Raw genomic sequence first — 14,491 nt, 5'->3', positions numbered from 1 at the left:
TTTTAGTCTTCTTATTCACCTCTGCTTGTTTGGCTTTAATCTGGTTATTAAATCCACTTGAACATCAGTCACGGATGAGTACAGTTGTTTAAGTACAATGACTGAACTGACTCCTTGTTTGTGAACACTGTGTTCCAGACTCGGTGTAATCCCCTGTTGGACTAATTTGCCTAATCTTCATGCTTCTTCAGATATGATGGAAATGTAAGCTCAGATGTGCAAATAGAACTTTAAGTCTCAAGTTTAGTGTATGAGTTGAATACCTTTAGCTGTCCAGTATCTGAACTTGTTTTTTCAGATTAGGCTTGTTGGGATTATTGATTATTTGCATTTGCTTGTCAGCTCTCCATTGCATAGTTCACTGTGTGCCATTGCTTGATAACATTTAACTCACTGCTACCCTTCATGATGGTTTAACATCGTACACATGTTTTTTTTTAGACTGTTTGGTCCTGGCTTTTACATTTATTAGCCATTGCTGCTGCTAATAATCGCATGGTTCTTTCATACAAGCTGTGTATGTTGCTGAGACTCTGCTTCATTGCCATTAAAACTTGGATGCTCATTCGCTTCCCCTCCCATACATTTTCCGCCACATCTCTCCTACGTTGACCATTTCCTCTTATCCCGCCTGCAGACTTTCTAGAGCCCCATATCAGTCCCTCCTTTGTTTTTCTCTTTCTTAGTTCCCCCCAACCTGACAGTCCCTCGGGGCAAGTCCCCCCTGGTGGCCCGTGAGGGTGACACAGTGGAGCTGGAGTGCCTTGTTTCAGGGAAGCCCAAGCCCATCATACTGTGGTCGCGTGCAGATAAGGAAGCCCCCATGCCGGATGGCAGCATGCAGATGGAGAGCTATGATGGCGTGCTGCGGATTATTAATGTATCCAGGGAGATGACGGGTTCATACCGGTGCCAGACCAGCCAATATAACGGTTTCAACGTGAAGCCTCGGGAGGCCATAGTGGAGCTGATCGTACAATGTGAGTAGACAGACCGTAGGTATATTCTATAAGTATCTAAACTGAGGTATGAATGCATTTTATTGCTACTTGTTAAAGTGATATGAAGTGTACTTGTACAGATGTTGCATCATTTGTTACTGTGATGTATTTTCTTTGTGTGCAGTATAATTAATCTTCACGGATTATAGTCCACTGTGACTAAAATTGAACATTCAACCATGTCTTTCTATTCACACACATCCAATTTCATTCTGAAGGCTGTGAAATGAGCCCACTCCCCGGGTACTGCCAGTCAGGTCTGAAAGGAAACAGCTCTAACTCCACCTCTTACACTAAGGGGAGGACTTTATCTGCTGAGTGTGAAAGGAGCAGAACTAATATTAACAGAGTCACAAAGCTTGAGATACTCATGTCCACACTTGTTAAGATTTCTTTGTGTATTTGTTAGTGAGTGTGTGTGTATGTGTTCTTCTGTGTGGGAAGACCCAAAGACTGCATGCCACATCCCCAGGCCTCAGACCCCCCACCTCTGCCACTCATTGAGAAACTCCTTCCTCTCCTTTAATCGTTGACATTCAAAGATGGCTTGACGGCTAATTAGAGCGCTGCTAATTTATTCCCACTGGTATTCATTTTGTGTTCATTTGTGGACATTTGAAAGGAATATTTTGAATGAGCACCAGGGATTCAAAGCGGTGTCACTCTCTCACAGCACTAGGGATGTTTTTTCTCCACCAAAGACAGAACGGAAGATGGCGAGGAAGGAAATGAAAGTGATTCATGTAGGGTGCTTACCATTCTCTGGCAAGCGATTATAGGAACTTGAAAAACTGAATCTCATAGCTTGCATTGTTTCTGCTTGGCCTAGTTAAAGTAGTTAATCCATACATTCTTTCATTTCCAGTTTCAAAGTTACTTCCTAATCTGCAAAGAACCTGTGCAACAGCATGTCAGTCATGAAACACTGTAAAAAATATATGAGGATTAGTATGCTCTGTGTTTTGTATAGAAACTCCTGAGGGTCTTTGTAATAGCAATACAGCATTTAGCATATAGATTGTAAAATAGAATTTCAAATTCAACTATTAATTATTTAAAAAAAAAAACAAATTTAAAAGTGTTTTGTAATTGCACATTTTATATTGATAATTGAAAAGGAATTGCAAATTAAAATATTAATTTGATATTAAATACTGTGATCTGTAAATGTATTTTCAAATTATATTTCTCAAAGGAGAAACAAATGACACAATTCAGAAATTTGGTTATCAATACCTTTCCATTTCATACATCCTTTTTGCAGTCGAATTTCCATAATGGTTTACCCTCTTCATTTAGCTTTCGCATGATACTTTGGGGCCTTTAGCAGTTAAAAACCAAGTTAAACCAATCACAGCTGCTCCTGGTTAGACAGCCACACTTTCATCTCTGTGCCTCTGTCTTGCATTTTGGAATTTGAGTAAAGACTCATATTCTGAATGCTTGAAGTTTCGCCTTATCTGCAGCAGTTTCATTAAATTTGCATTATCGGCATCTGTAGTGTCTGCGTAGTTAGCCAAAGTGGTAAGTAATTTTTTGTACAGCTCCAGATGTTGCCAGCTGCGTTCGTCCTACATTTTTTAGTTTTAGAATCTAGGACTCATCTCCTTTACACTAAAGGTGTGTCCCAATTCAGGGTCTACACACTTCGAAGTGCGGATTCGTCGGCTGCGTACGTCATTGTGGTGCGCCAAGCACTGTCCCAACTTGGAGAATTTGAAGGAGCCTCCGAATCCACCCTACAAATCTGCACTTTGTTTAGCCTAACACGAAGGCTGCTGGTGATTCATCTTTCACGGGCTCTTTTCTCCCTGAATTCATTGCACACAAGACGGTGGTGAATGAGCAACTGAGCTCAGGAGAGTACGTTTTAGGTTTCAATAAAGTTTTGATAAAAATAAAAAAAAAGTTAGTTTTTTTTAACTACACTTAGAAATGTTACACTGTACTCTCCAAAGTATGCAGACCCTGAATTGGGACAGTTTAAATAGTCCGTACATAAGATAAAACGTGACAACCAATCAACCCAAGAACAGATGCGCCAGAGACAAAATTGCATCATGTTATGATGCAAGTGTGGCTGTCTAACCAATGAGAGGGCTGGTGACATTTGAGGAGCAGCTGTGATTGTTTTAACTGCACAAGGCCCTAAAGTGTCACACATAAGCTAAATGGAGAGGGTAAGCTGTTAAGGAAATCCAACCAACCATAACCAAATTTATGAACTGTGTCATTTATTTCTCATTTTAGAAATAGCATTAGTTTTTTTTTTTTTTTTTTTTTTTTTAGAAAATTATAGAAAAAGCATTTGAAAATACATTCACAAATCACGTATTTAATCAAGAATTACTTTTTAAATAAGCAAGTCTTTTTTAATATTTCAATTTCAAAATGTGTGATAAACACTTTACAATTTAATTTCCCTTTGAATGAATTACCAGTTGAATTTAGAATGATTTTTCCTACCTAAATGATTATTTCACAATTATTTAATCATCATCAAAATGCTGTATTGCCATTCCAAAGACCCTCAAGGTCCTCCATAGCTTTGTGCTTTCGTCATTGGACTTAACAAACAGAACTGGAGAAAAAGAGTTTCTGGAGACTAAAATATATAACAAATTTAAGGCTACAGCTTAATCAATGTTTTGTTTTGAGATAAACTTGACACAGCCACTACAAATATTTTGATTATGAGGAACAAGAGCAGCCCCTGTTCTGTTTTCACTGACAAGGATTAGCACGTAATTCCCCCCTTGTTTTTTTCAAGAGTTTTAAAGTACTCTTTGCTATGGCACTCACGTTTTCAGCTTTTGCTGTTACCCCTATCGTGATACTGAGGGAATTAATGAAGTTTCAATGTGCTTTGAAGAAGACTGTGTTGGATTTTTGGCTAAATTAATAGTGATTATGCTGTGATGACAGCCAATATCAAAGGTTAGTGGCATTGCTGTGCACCAGTGCTGACCCCAAAAAGTAAACAGCGGATTTAGACTCCAAGATGCTCTTCATTAATTAGCAGATCTCAGTGGATGTGCTGCGTCATGCAAGGTGGATGTTGTGGGATTGAACAAAGTGCTGAATGCAAAATTCAGTAAACATATCTTTTTTTTTTTTTTTTTAGCAATACCCACAGTAGATTCAACAAACAGCTGCTGCACATTCAGATTTCATACTTTACTGGTGCAAAGCATTTCCTCTTATTCCATGTTTCTATAACAGCTGAAAAATGGATGACGTGGTTTCCACCCCTGCTTCCTTTCACTAGAGACCAGTTTACTGCCACATGCAGCAGTAGGTCACAACAACCCGACTTCCATTTGGAGAGCAGTGGGAACATACGCTGCATTCTGGCTAACATTTGTCTCAGTACAATTACAGCAGAGGAAAAAGAAAAAACAAATAACCACTATCCAGAAGCTTTTTGGTCAACAGAGGTAATTACACAGCAATTATGAAAATCTGATTTTATTTTCAGCCCCTTCTGCCAAAACACATGTTGCACATCACATCTGTTTATCAGTAATATTGAAAAAGCAACAACACACATTATACATTTAAAAACGACCTGCTTAAAATTAGAAACGCGTTTCATTTTTTTTTCTGTACATGGATACAAATTACATGAAAGGCTGTTAAGTAAAAAGAAAAACTTCATAGGAATTACCACAACCTTCACTCAGTTCACCTCGCATCAGTCCTTTTAAAACTTTATTACAGTTATTTGGTTTAACTTTCAGTCCACCTTCACTTTCTTGTGATTGGCTTTTACACAACTTCACTGGATTTTGACATCAAGCCATTTAGTCATGGTTAAAAAGATAAATAGTTATTTCTTACCTTAAAAGAGATTGCTTAAAAAAAAGATTTTTGTCCTCCACTTATCCAGTTTTACTTGGTTTTTTTAAGGATATACTGCACAGCATGCTGAGATATGCCAAGTCTTCAGCTAATTAGCAGACTCGCACTGGCAGGACTTTAGTTTGATGAGCACACAGTGTGGCCAATCACAAGCTTGAAAGACTAGGCTCATACATTAAATAAAAGAAGGAACGGAGAGAGAGATAAGGGAGACGAATATAAATCCAAATACGTTGGAAAAAATTGAAGAAATGAGCGAAAACTTCAAAATAAGCATCATCTGGCTGTATTTCAGTGATATTAGATACTGAAATGTGAGAGCAAATTTGTTAAATCAAAATAGCTGTCACTTTAAATGTTATAATTTTTGTTGCATTTGTTGCAGTGACAATAAAGTTCTATTCTTAAGCTCTGCTCAAGACCAGTTTTAATGATTATTAGAAAGTCTGGCTGCTTGGAAGCAAATGATCTACAGGAAACATTGTGTTTGCATCCAGTATACAAGTCATGGTGAAATACATACAATGAGTGAAACAACGTTTCTAGAGTTACACCTCAGTCTGGTTAAAATGTCAGGCTTGATATAGACTAATAAAGATGAGAGAGCAAGCAAGATGAAGTTTAGCATGACAGGTGATCTCTAAGGAACAGATGAAGTGAAGAGGTTCTTTAAAAACAATAAATTAAAGTAGCCATTAAACTTAAAATGAATGCTAAAACCCCAAAATCTATGGATTTTAGCTTAGTTACAAACTTTTATGCTCAGCTGAATCAACAATGAAACAGTAAAAGTTGAAAAACAAATCTTTATCAATATTCGGAAGATTTTTTTATAACTTTGTGTGACCCATCTCAGAGCTGACGCTAACACTACTTTCAGGTGAGTTCTCTCTTCTCTGAAATTGAGGCATGAAAAACCACCACCCTGTCGCCAGCAGCAAACATGCAACATGTATAAGGAAAAGTCTGTTTTTTAGTGACACCCAGACAGAGAAAGCATGCCTCACAAAAAAATAGAAGCAGGAGTCTTAGTGCTCAAGGCTTGAGCTGAGAAATATTCATACATTTAATCTATTCTTTTTCTTCAGTTTACATTGGCATGTAGTTGCATCATAGGATGACACAGGCACTGTATGAGGCCCACTGTGATGCACGTCAATTTTCTCAAATAATTCTGTCTCTTCCTTTCAACCATACTTGTTCTCAAAATGCAATTATTTTGGATTATATAGTATTATTTTAATAAAGCACCTCTATCGTGCTGTGGTTCTTCATATCATACAACATTTTCATCTGCTCAACGTCTTCAAAGCAGAACACATAATGAAGAGATTTATTAGGGCTTTGGTTTTGATAAATCAATCATTCTGCCATGTTCTTTGCTTTGGAGCCAGTTTTCTTTGTCAGAATCTTGTTTTTTTATTAATAGCTGGCATCAAAGCCTGAGTTTAAAAAGCACTTGAGCCGTTAGATCGCTTTAACACACTTGGGGCATATTGAGTAAACGCATCCACCACATGCTTGCATCGGCACATGCTGCTGTCGACGTTTGCCAAACACCTAGACCTTTGTTCATTTTCCTCAGCTTGAGAATTTACTTTATTAACACAAGCTGGCCCTTCTTTTGTTGTTTGCTCCAAACGCCTATCAGTATGCCCCCTCCCCAATCCCTCTCTTGGCCTGTCTTACGGTGTGTAAGCACAAGCCAATCCCTCTGAGGTGCTTTTCTCGCCTGCATTTCCAGGTCCCAGCGTGAGACACCCGCCTTTGGTGGTGAGCCATGTGCAAAGCCGCGTTTAGTAACTTGATCAAGGGACCGAGGTACAGTCCTCTGAAGAAAAGAGCATTAGAGGCGTGAAGGAGCGACTCTGGCAAGTCAACAGCTTTGATATGTAAAAACCTGCATCTGTTGGCTGGCAGAGGCAACGCCAGGAGGAGAGGTAGAGGGAGAGGAAGCCGCCTGCCTTTAGAGTCGTCGCTCTAATAGAATTGCAAAAGCCAAATCCCAAGCTGTGACACCCTAATGTTCTTAGTCAAACTGACTTGGCATGGTCCAGAGGCTTGAAAGAGGGAGTGAAGACACATAGGGAGCGATAGAGAAGAGGTACAGAATGGTCTTGTATCCTAGAAACTGTCTATCAGAGTGAGGAGTTATGAAGTTCTACTTCAGATGCATAGGAATCTTTAACCAGATTTCCCCTTCTGTTCCTCTCCACAACCTCCATGACACCTGCTTAATGCAACCAATCAGCTGTCCCCTTAAGCAACTGCCTCGCTTTCTGACATACATCAAACAGACAGGATAAAGAGCTACTGTCAGGGCAAATGTAATGAGCAAAATTACACGATTATTGTTTTTAATTCATTTTACCATTTTACATCAAGAGGGCCTGCAATGCCGGTCCCTGAGGCTTACTGTTATATAATGGTGATTCCCATTAGCTTAACCTAATGTCAGCAAATTAATCTTTAGCATTACAGCAAGGCTTACACACAGCATCTCAGTATGAAATTTTAATAACCTTTATTTTGTGGAACAATATTAAATTGATCATCAGCATCGCATCGAGAGTAGAAAAGGTCAGGGAATTCTGCAAGTAGCGCATAGACATAAGCCTGCACACGGCTGAGACAGGATAATTCATAACATGGTCAATGACCAAGCTAAAACTATTAGCGGATCACCGGGCTTCTCCTTGCACCGGAGAATCCACATTGATTATCATTAATTGTAGATTTAGCTTCATAAATTATCCCTACATGTTAATAACAATATGGTAATGCAGATGGTGCATAAGTTTGCTGTTTGATTGCAGCGACTGCGGAATGAGGGAGGGTGCGATGGTGCGCAGCAGCATCTCCCTACATTATTCAATACAGAGTCTCATTATAAAACACATGAATCAGGGTTATCATTTCATATTCTGTGTATATCTGCTCTGCTTCCTGATGAATGTTTTTTTTTTTTCCTCTATCAAGAATCGATGTTGAAGCATGTTATGCCACAAAGGTTAATCTCCCACAAGAATGCTGTAGCTTCCATTCAAATACACAGCCTTTGTTTTTTGTTTTATCCTCCCACATACATTAAAGATGTCTAAGGAAATGTTACATAGACAGATTTGACATTTTTGTAAATGATACTTGGGTATGGCGCATAATAATCTAAACCACAATAGATAGGAAGACAAATAGGTGAGCAACTGCTATGTCACACAGATCCTCCTGTACGGTGAAATGATTTTCATAGTTTATTTAATTATTTATTCTTATTAGAGGGTCTTTTGGGTGGACTAACATATAGTATGCATGGTGATATTATTAAATTTAGCTGCAAACTGATCAACTACAACCCTAACTTGACACAATTTTATGTCAGTGTTAATGATTATATGCTATCTTTGTGTGTTTATTGAACTCAAGGTGAAAGAACACCAAGCTTGCATTCCTGCATCTTTCATCATCAGTCCCTACTCAAACCCAAGTTTCATCTTCCACAAGACTGTTTCCACATACTGTCTTGATAATATACATCACCAGTACACAAATTCAATCAGTACAAGAGTCACATTAGGTGGTCCACTTTGGTGTTTTTCCCTGAGTGTTGCTTAGCTACCGTAAATGAAATCAAGAGTTATTTAATTTTTTCTCAGTGGGAAGAAAAAAAAAGAGTTTCAGTGATGGTAGATTTAACATCATAAAAGAATAAATTAGACCATAAAAATGTTCATTTTAAATACAGAAGGAGAGTAAGTTATATGCCACTTATATAAGGCTGCTCACACCAAGAATAATATTATTCCAGTTTGAGTGGATGGTGGGTCTAAAGAGAGACATAAATACATTGATAGAGGCAAACAAATGATAAAACCATTAACGCTCAACAAAACACAATAGGTCCAACAGGCCAGTAGAGGCTCCTTTTGCAGCAGTTACAGCTGCTGGTCTCTTCTTTCTAAGCTTGGCACATCTGCCCACTAGGATTTTTTGCCAAAATCTTAAAGGTACAACTGCTTTAACTCCTTCAACTTGAATGGATTCTGCTGGTATACAACAGCAGCAAGACTCTCAGTTAGATATAACTCTAGATTTAGACTAAACCATTCTAACACATGTAAATGTTTTCCCTTAAAACTTAGTTTTGCTTTAGCAGTATGCTTATGTACTGGAAGGTGAATCTCTGACCCAGTCTCAAATCTCTATAAGAATCTCACTAAAAATGTCCCTGTATTTAACATCATCCATCATTCTCTCAATACTGATGAAAAGCTGCACAACATGATACTGCCACTACTGTGCTTCACAGTAGTGGCAGTGTCTTGGGTTTGTGCAACAATAGTTTTCTTGATGCCCAAACAGTCCAAAGGCTTCTGAAAGCTATTGTAAGTACTGTGAGTTGAAGCTTATACTCGTCCCAGGTTGAAATTTAGTGCTCTTTTTAACCAGCTTGTCTTAGCAACCGGCCATTTATTTGTTTGTACTGGCCTGGTATTATTTGAGTCACTTTATAAATACAGGCTTTATGTGGAAATTTAGAGTAAAAACATGAAAAGGCCCATTAGAGCCATGTCAGCAGCACTCAGTGTACCACACTAAGTGCCTTTATCTTTCATTCTTTAGACTACATATTGCCACTAAAAGCTCATGTTGCTTTGATTAAGGACTTTAAATGGACTTTTACTCATAATGGAGTATTTTTATTGACTCCATCCACCGCTGTCATATACTGATCCCTAAAGGAAAACTTTTAGACCAATAAGGATTAAAGACAAACCAGAAGGACCAAATAAATGCTTGACACTTCTTCAGTCATAAAGAAGAATTGCTGGCACTCGTACACACTTTAGGTGTGCACACTGTACACCACAATCTGCTCCCGCAGGCTTGGCCACAGGAGTTGTTTGTCCTTCTCCTTACGCACTTAGCTGAAGCCCACAAAAGTAAAATGAGACCCATTTTGAGAGAGATTGAAGTTTATTTTTAAGTTGTCTAGCTGCATTCTGGAAGTGCAGGAGAAATTTAGCTCAGCTTCCTACACATATGCAAAAACACATGTATATTTCCCAGATGTGCTGCCACGTCTTCGTCCAGGCCTTTTTACTGCAGATGTCAATACATACAAACCATTGGGGAAAGGCTTCTGTGCTCCCTAAATTATGTTTTTCTCCATATTACTGTCAAGCTATCCACTGGTGAGTGATGATGGATTACACATCAGTTTTTTCTTTTCCCCCCAGCCTTGGTGACTTACAACAACTCTGGGCACTCATCGCCCTAGCTGCTACACTAACCATGGCGAGCAGTGCTCAGGGAATATCACACAGAACCTTTCTGCTCCTTTCTGTTCGCGTTCGCTGGGCAGCTGTTTCACAGGAAATGCACAGGAGGGAGATGAGGCATGCGTCCTTGTTTAAAGGATGTTTTGGTTATATAAGAGAATTTTTTCTCCCCCTTTTTTTTTCATTTGTCTTTGTGTGTAAATGCAGCTGCACTTACAGCAATTTGATGCAGTGCCACTCAGGGAGGTTGTGGAGCTGGCTCATTGCTGCTCAAAAACCTACAATTTTAATATGATAAGTAGAGTTTCAGACCCCTCGTTTAGAGTCCAAGATAAGCCTTTGGGTTATGGTAAAAGCCAAGGAAAGAATTATTAGATGAAGGAGGAACTGATTGCTGTTTCACTCAGTGAGGATGAAAATCACTCCGCTTTCAGCCTTAGAAGCATCAGGTGAAGGAGGCAAACTTTTTTCTAACTAACTTTTTAGAGGATTTTTTGTTTACTCTTTCTTTCACCCCTGGTAGAATGATTTATTATTTTTCACATTTCTAACAGTTATTATCCAACCCCTAATGGTGTGTCATTAAGCATAGTAGTCCCTGAGTGAGCTACAGGATATTGTGAGTTAAGTGATAATGAGAATTGAGGGCTAAACATGCAAAATTCCATTTTTGACTGTTTTATGTGAATTACTTTGCATTTGCCAACAAAATGTATGGTGGATTTGTTAAGAGATAACTAACATAAATAAAGCACAGAACAAAACATGAAAGGCTGGAAAGTATTTTTGTGTATTCACACTTCTTACAATAGACCTGGAATGGTTGTCCATCCACAAGTGGGGAGTGCCGAGTTCAGAGTTCACTTCCGCATTTTGACCGCTATTGGTGGTGATAATACACTGCTATAAAGTTGTTTACAACTGTCCAAAAACCCCAAAAAAATAGAAGTAGAAAATTATGAAGAAGCAGCAGTTTTTCTTCAACTTCTTCACCTTCTACGTCTTCTTCTTCGGGTGCTTTTTATTTGGCTCTTCTGGGTCATCTTCTTCCAGTTCCTCTTCTTCTTCTCTGTTTTTTTCTTTTCACTGGTTGCATGTTAGCTTTACACCGCCCTCATGATTTCCAGTGGTATTGCTCCGTCTTCTGCATCAAGCAATGGAAAGCTAAGCTCCCGAAAACGGACCAAATTACATTTGTAACTGACACAGAAGATGGACAAAACTGTCCATCTTCTGTATCGAGTATAAATGGGCCTTAAGTATGTAGGCAGTGACATGTGACATGTTTGAAAGTGATATACCTATTTACAAAGTGTAAACAAATTATATGCTGTAAATTTTAATAGACTGCTCATTTAATTGCATATCATATCACGTTTTGAAGGCTCAGTAATTAAATTATATTACTGAGTGGAAATAGTGTAGAAGATTATGTTGAAGATAACTATTTCAATCAGGTAATCAATGATCTGTAACCGATTACATTTTGAAAAATAGCATCTCAAGCCCTGGTTAAAGCTACTAGCTCTCCTTCACTAAGAATTATGCAGATTTCAGAGCAATTAAGGGGCTCTGTGTCATTCCCTCTCTTCTCCTCTGTGTTCACTATTGTTTCTTATGTAGATTTCCTCAACTTTTGCCAGCATCTACATTTGCATGCAAAGAGCAAAGATGCTTAAAATGGGGAAATTATGCATAAATGTTCCACTTCTTGCACACACAAGCACCACACAAGCACTTACACATGATTAAATCTACACACATGCATCACCATACAGTCTGGCAAACATTAAACATGTGCTAAATTATAAGCTTCACACGTTTTAAACTTTGGCAATGCAGAGTCTGGGTTCTATCAAGGCCATTCAACTGGTTGAATAATTCACCAGCAGGTTGCCTATGTGGGAAGAAGTGAAGGCTGTCAGATACTCAAATAAGTTATTAATTTTCCATTTTGAAAACTTGAGGTGCACTTCATCATTATGTTACCAATTTTCTGTGAAGCATGACTGATTTTTATTCAAGTCATTGTTCTGGTTTTTTTGGGAAAATCGATCTTGACGCCATTGCTTGTCTCCTCACAGTTGTTTTCATTCTTCATCTATGTCTGAAATGTTTTAACTTTGCAGCACTGATTTTTAGTTTACTTACATTAAAGCTTAATCCTCTATTTTTCCAGGTTCTCTCTTTGTTGCATTGTCACTCTGCCCTTTTTAATGTTTATCGCTGTGTGTGAATGAACTAAATATTTCCTGTTTTTTTTATTAAACAATGAGTTTCCTTCACATTCTGTCCTCCTTAGATCTCCTGCCTCATCAAGTACATTGCCCAGAACATTTGGTGTCCTTGTTTAGATTTTTTATGTATTTAGTTATTCATCTCACATGTAAGTCTCAGACGGATTCTGACCACCTTTTATGTTGGCTAAATGTTTCTTCCTCTGTAAATATCTTTTAAGGTCAGACTACCTATTTGTCCAAGAGAACCTTCGCCTGAATAACATCCATCATGAATAGACGCCATCTTCCCACATTCTCTTTTCTTTTTTTTAATTTAGATAACGTATTTTGTATCTTTTGATATCTCCTCTGCACTGACATCGTCACTACAATATCAAATGTCAGCTGAGTTTGTCTGAGGCTTCCTGTCTCCCATTCAGACCCTCCGACAGTGGAGCCTGTTTACAGAGAGATGCGTCAGGGCCTTGGGAGGCCGGTGGTGATGACCTGCAGGGTGCTTCGAGCCCACCCCTCCCGTGTGTTGCGATTCGAGTGGCTACTCTCAAACCGGCTACTCCATGCTGGAGCCTTTGATGCCCAAAGAGATGAGACGGAGTACACCATCCGCAGCCTGAATCGAGAAGGCTGGGGAGAGTACACCTGTAACGTCATCAATGAGGCTGGAGCTGGCAAATGCACCTTCCAGGTTACAGGTAAAGAATACTTGTTATGAAAGTGTTTAGACTTTTTTTTTTAATATATATATGCTTCTAGGAATTGACTTTTCAGTATGTTGTGCTCTTGCTTCTTGGAATCTATAGTGGTACATATGGCTCCACAATGTCCTAAAATGCATGTGTTCATGGAATTCTGTGTTCTAATCTGCAGTTTTTGTGTTGGGTTGTGGTAAATTCTTTAGTAGGTACATCAGGAGGGACCTTCCTTCTCTTGTTTTTTGTTGATTGGAGCTAAATTCTCTGGAGGGCTAAACTGTGTAACCTCATGTTCTAGTTGCACTCCCCCTTGCTGGCTGAAGCTCACCTCACCTTCCAGTTCTTATCTTTTCCTCTCAGTCAAAACCTGTTGCTGCCCTGCTCAGCAGCTCTGCCAAAAAACTTGAAAGCACAGGAGGGCTTGTCATCGGACTCCCATCTCTCTCAGGAGCTTGGGAGTTGACATGACCTCAAAGTCTCTGCAGAGAGGACCGTTGTCAAGTCAGGGTTTAAAGGACACTGGGTATTGTTATTAATCTTCTCCCCCAGTACTGGTGCAAGTTGTCATTTGAAGGACTTGATTGTGCATCCAGTTGTTGTACCCACAGGCCAGGCTACTCTTGCAAAAGCTATGTTTACTCCATGATGTTGCTTTTTTCCTCTACCACAGAGGACAATCAAGTTTTATCCCACTGGTTCAGGTGCTTGGACTGAAAAGGACAATGAAGATGACTCACAACACCCATAAAAGGTCCTTAATAAAAACATTTGACAGCTACACATCAAACTGAAAACCTTTGTATAATCAAGAATGGTTAGATGACTGGTTTGACTGATGTTTTTTCTTTTTTTTAATTGCAGTTTGTGACAATATTTGCAGTGCATTGTGTCTGTGATAAGATTAAACAAAAGAAGAACATACCAGAAAAGGATGGAATAAAAAGAAAGAAAAAAAAGAATAAAGAAAATTGACTGGTGTTGCTAGAAATAGACTAAGCTGCTAACTTTAAAATACTCTGACAGTATTCAGTTCAACTTTCATTTAGTGACCAGGATTTTTTTTCCACTTAAATATAAAGCACTAATACTATTAATATTAATATCAAAAAGGTCAAAAGGTCTGCTGAACGGTGACATTTAGATGTTCTGCAAAATGTTGAATGTCATTATATGACATCATATCCAGAGACCTGAACAAGCGGCAATGACCAAATATTACATTTGCTTGGATGCTAAGTTGGTCACACTAATCATGGCTGTCCATATTTAACCTGTGGCGAGTTTTGATCTTTAAGATGAAACTAAGGCATCTAGAATTTATAGCTCCTTTTCACATGCCACAAGTGATAAATGGTCAACCCACAAGACAGTTCTAAAGCTACAGTGTTTTATCTTTTTTTTTTTTTTTTTTTTTACAC

General features: G+C 38.6%; 1 protein-coding gene across 2 annotated transcripts in view; it reads left to right on the top strand.

Annotated features, from left to right (window-relative positions):
• The window catches only part of LOC121633726 (MAM domain-containing glycosylphosphatidylinositol anchor protein 2-like), a 226,127-nt gene that overhangs the window by 159,783 nt on the left and 51,853 nt on the right, over positions 1–14,491 (top strand). For both annotated transcript variants that reach the window (XM_041975923.1, XM_041975921.1), the window contains exons 9-10: positions 687–980; positions 12,801–13,073. In XM_041975923.1, the coding sequence (XP_041831857.1) occupies positions 687–980; positions 12,801–13,073 (567 nt within the window). The remainder of the gene's footprint in view (positions 1–686; positions 981–12,800; positions 13,074–14,491) is intronic.

Source organism: Melanotaenia boesemani, chromosome 22 (genome assembly GCF_017639745.1).
Source record: "Melanotaenia boesemani isolate fMelBoe1 chromosome 22, fMelBoe1.pri, whole genome shotgun sequence".
Taxonomy (NCBI): Eukaryota; Metazoa; Chordata; class Actinopteri; order Atheriniformes; family Melanotaeniidae; genus Melanotaenia; species Melanotaenia boesemani.
The sequence above is the reverse complement of the archived record's forward strand: the minus strand, read 5'-3'. Positions and strand labels throughout refer to the sequence as shown.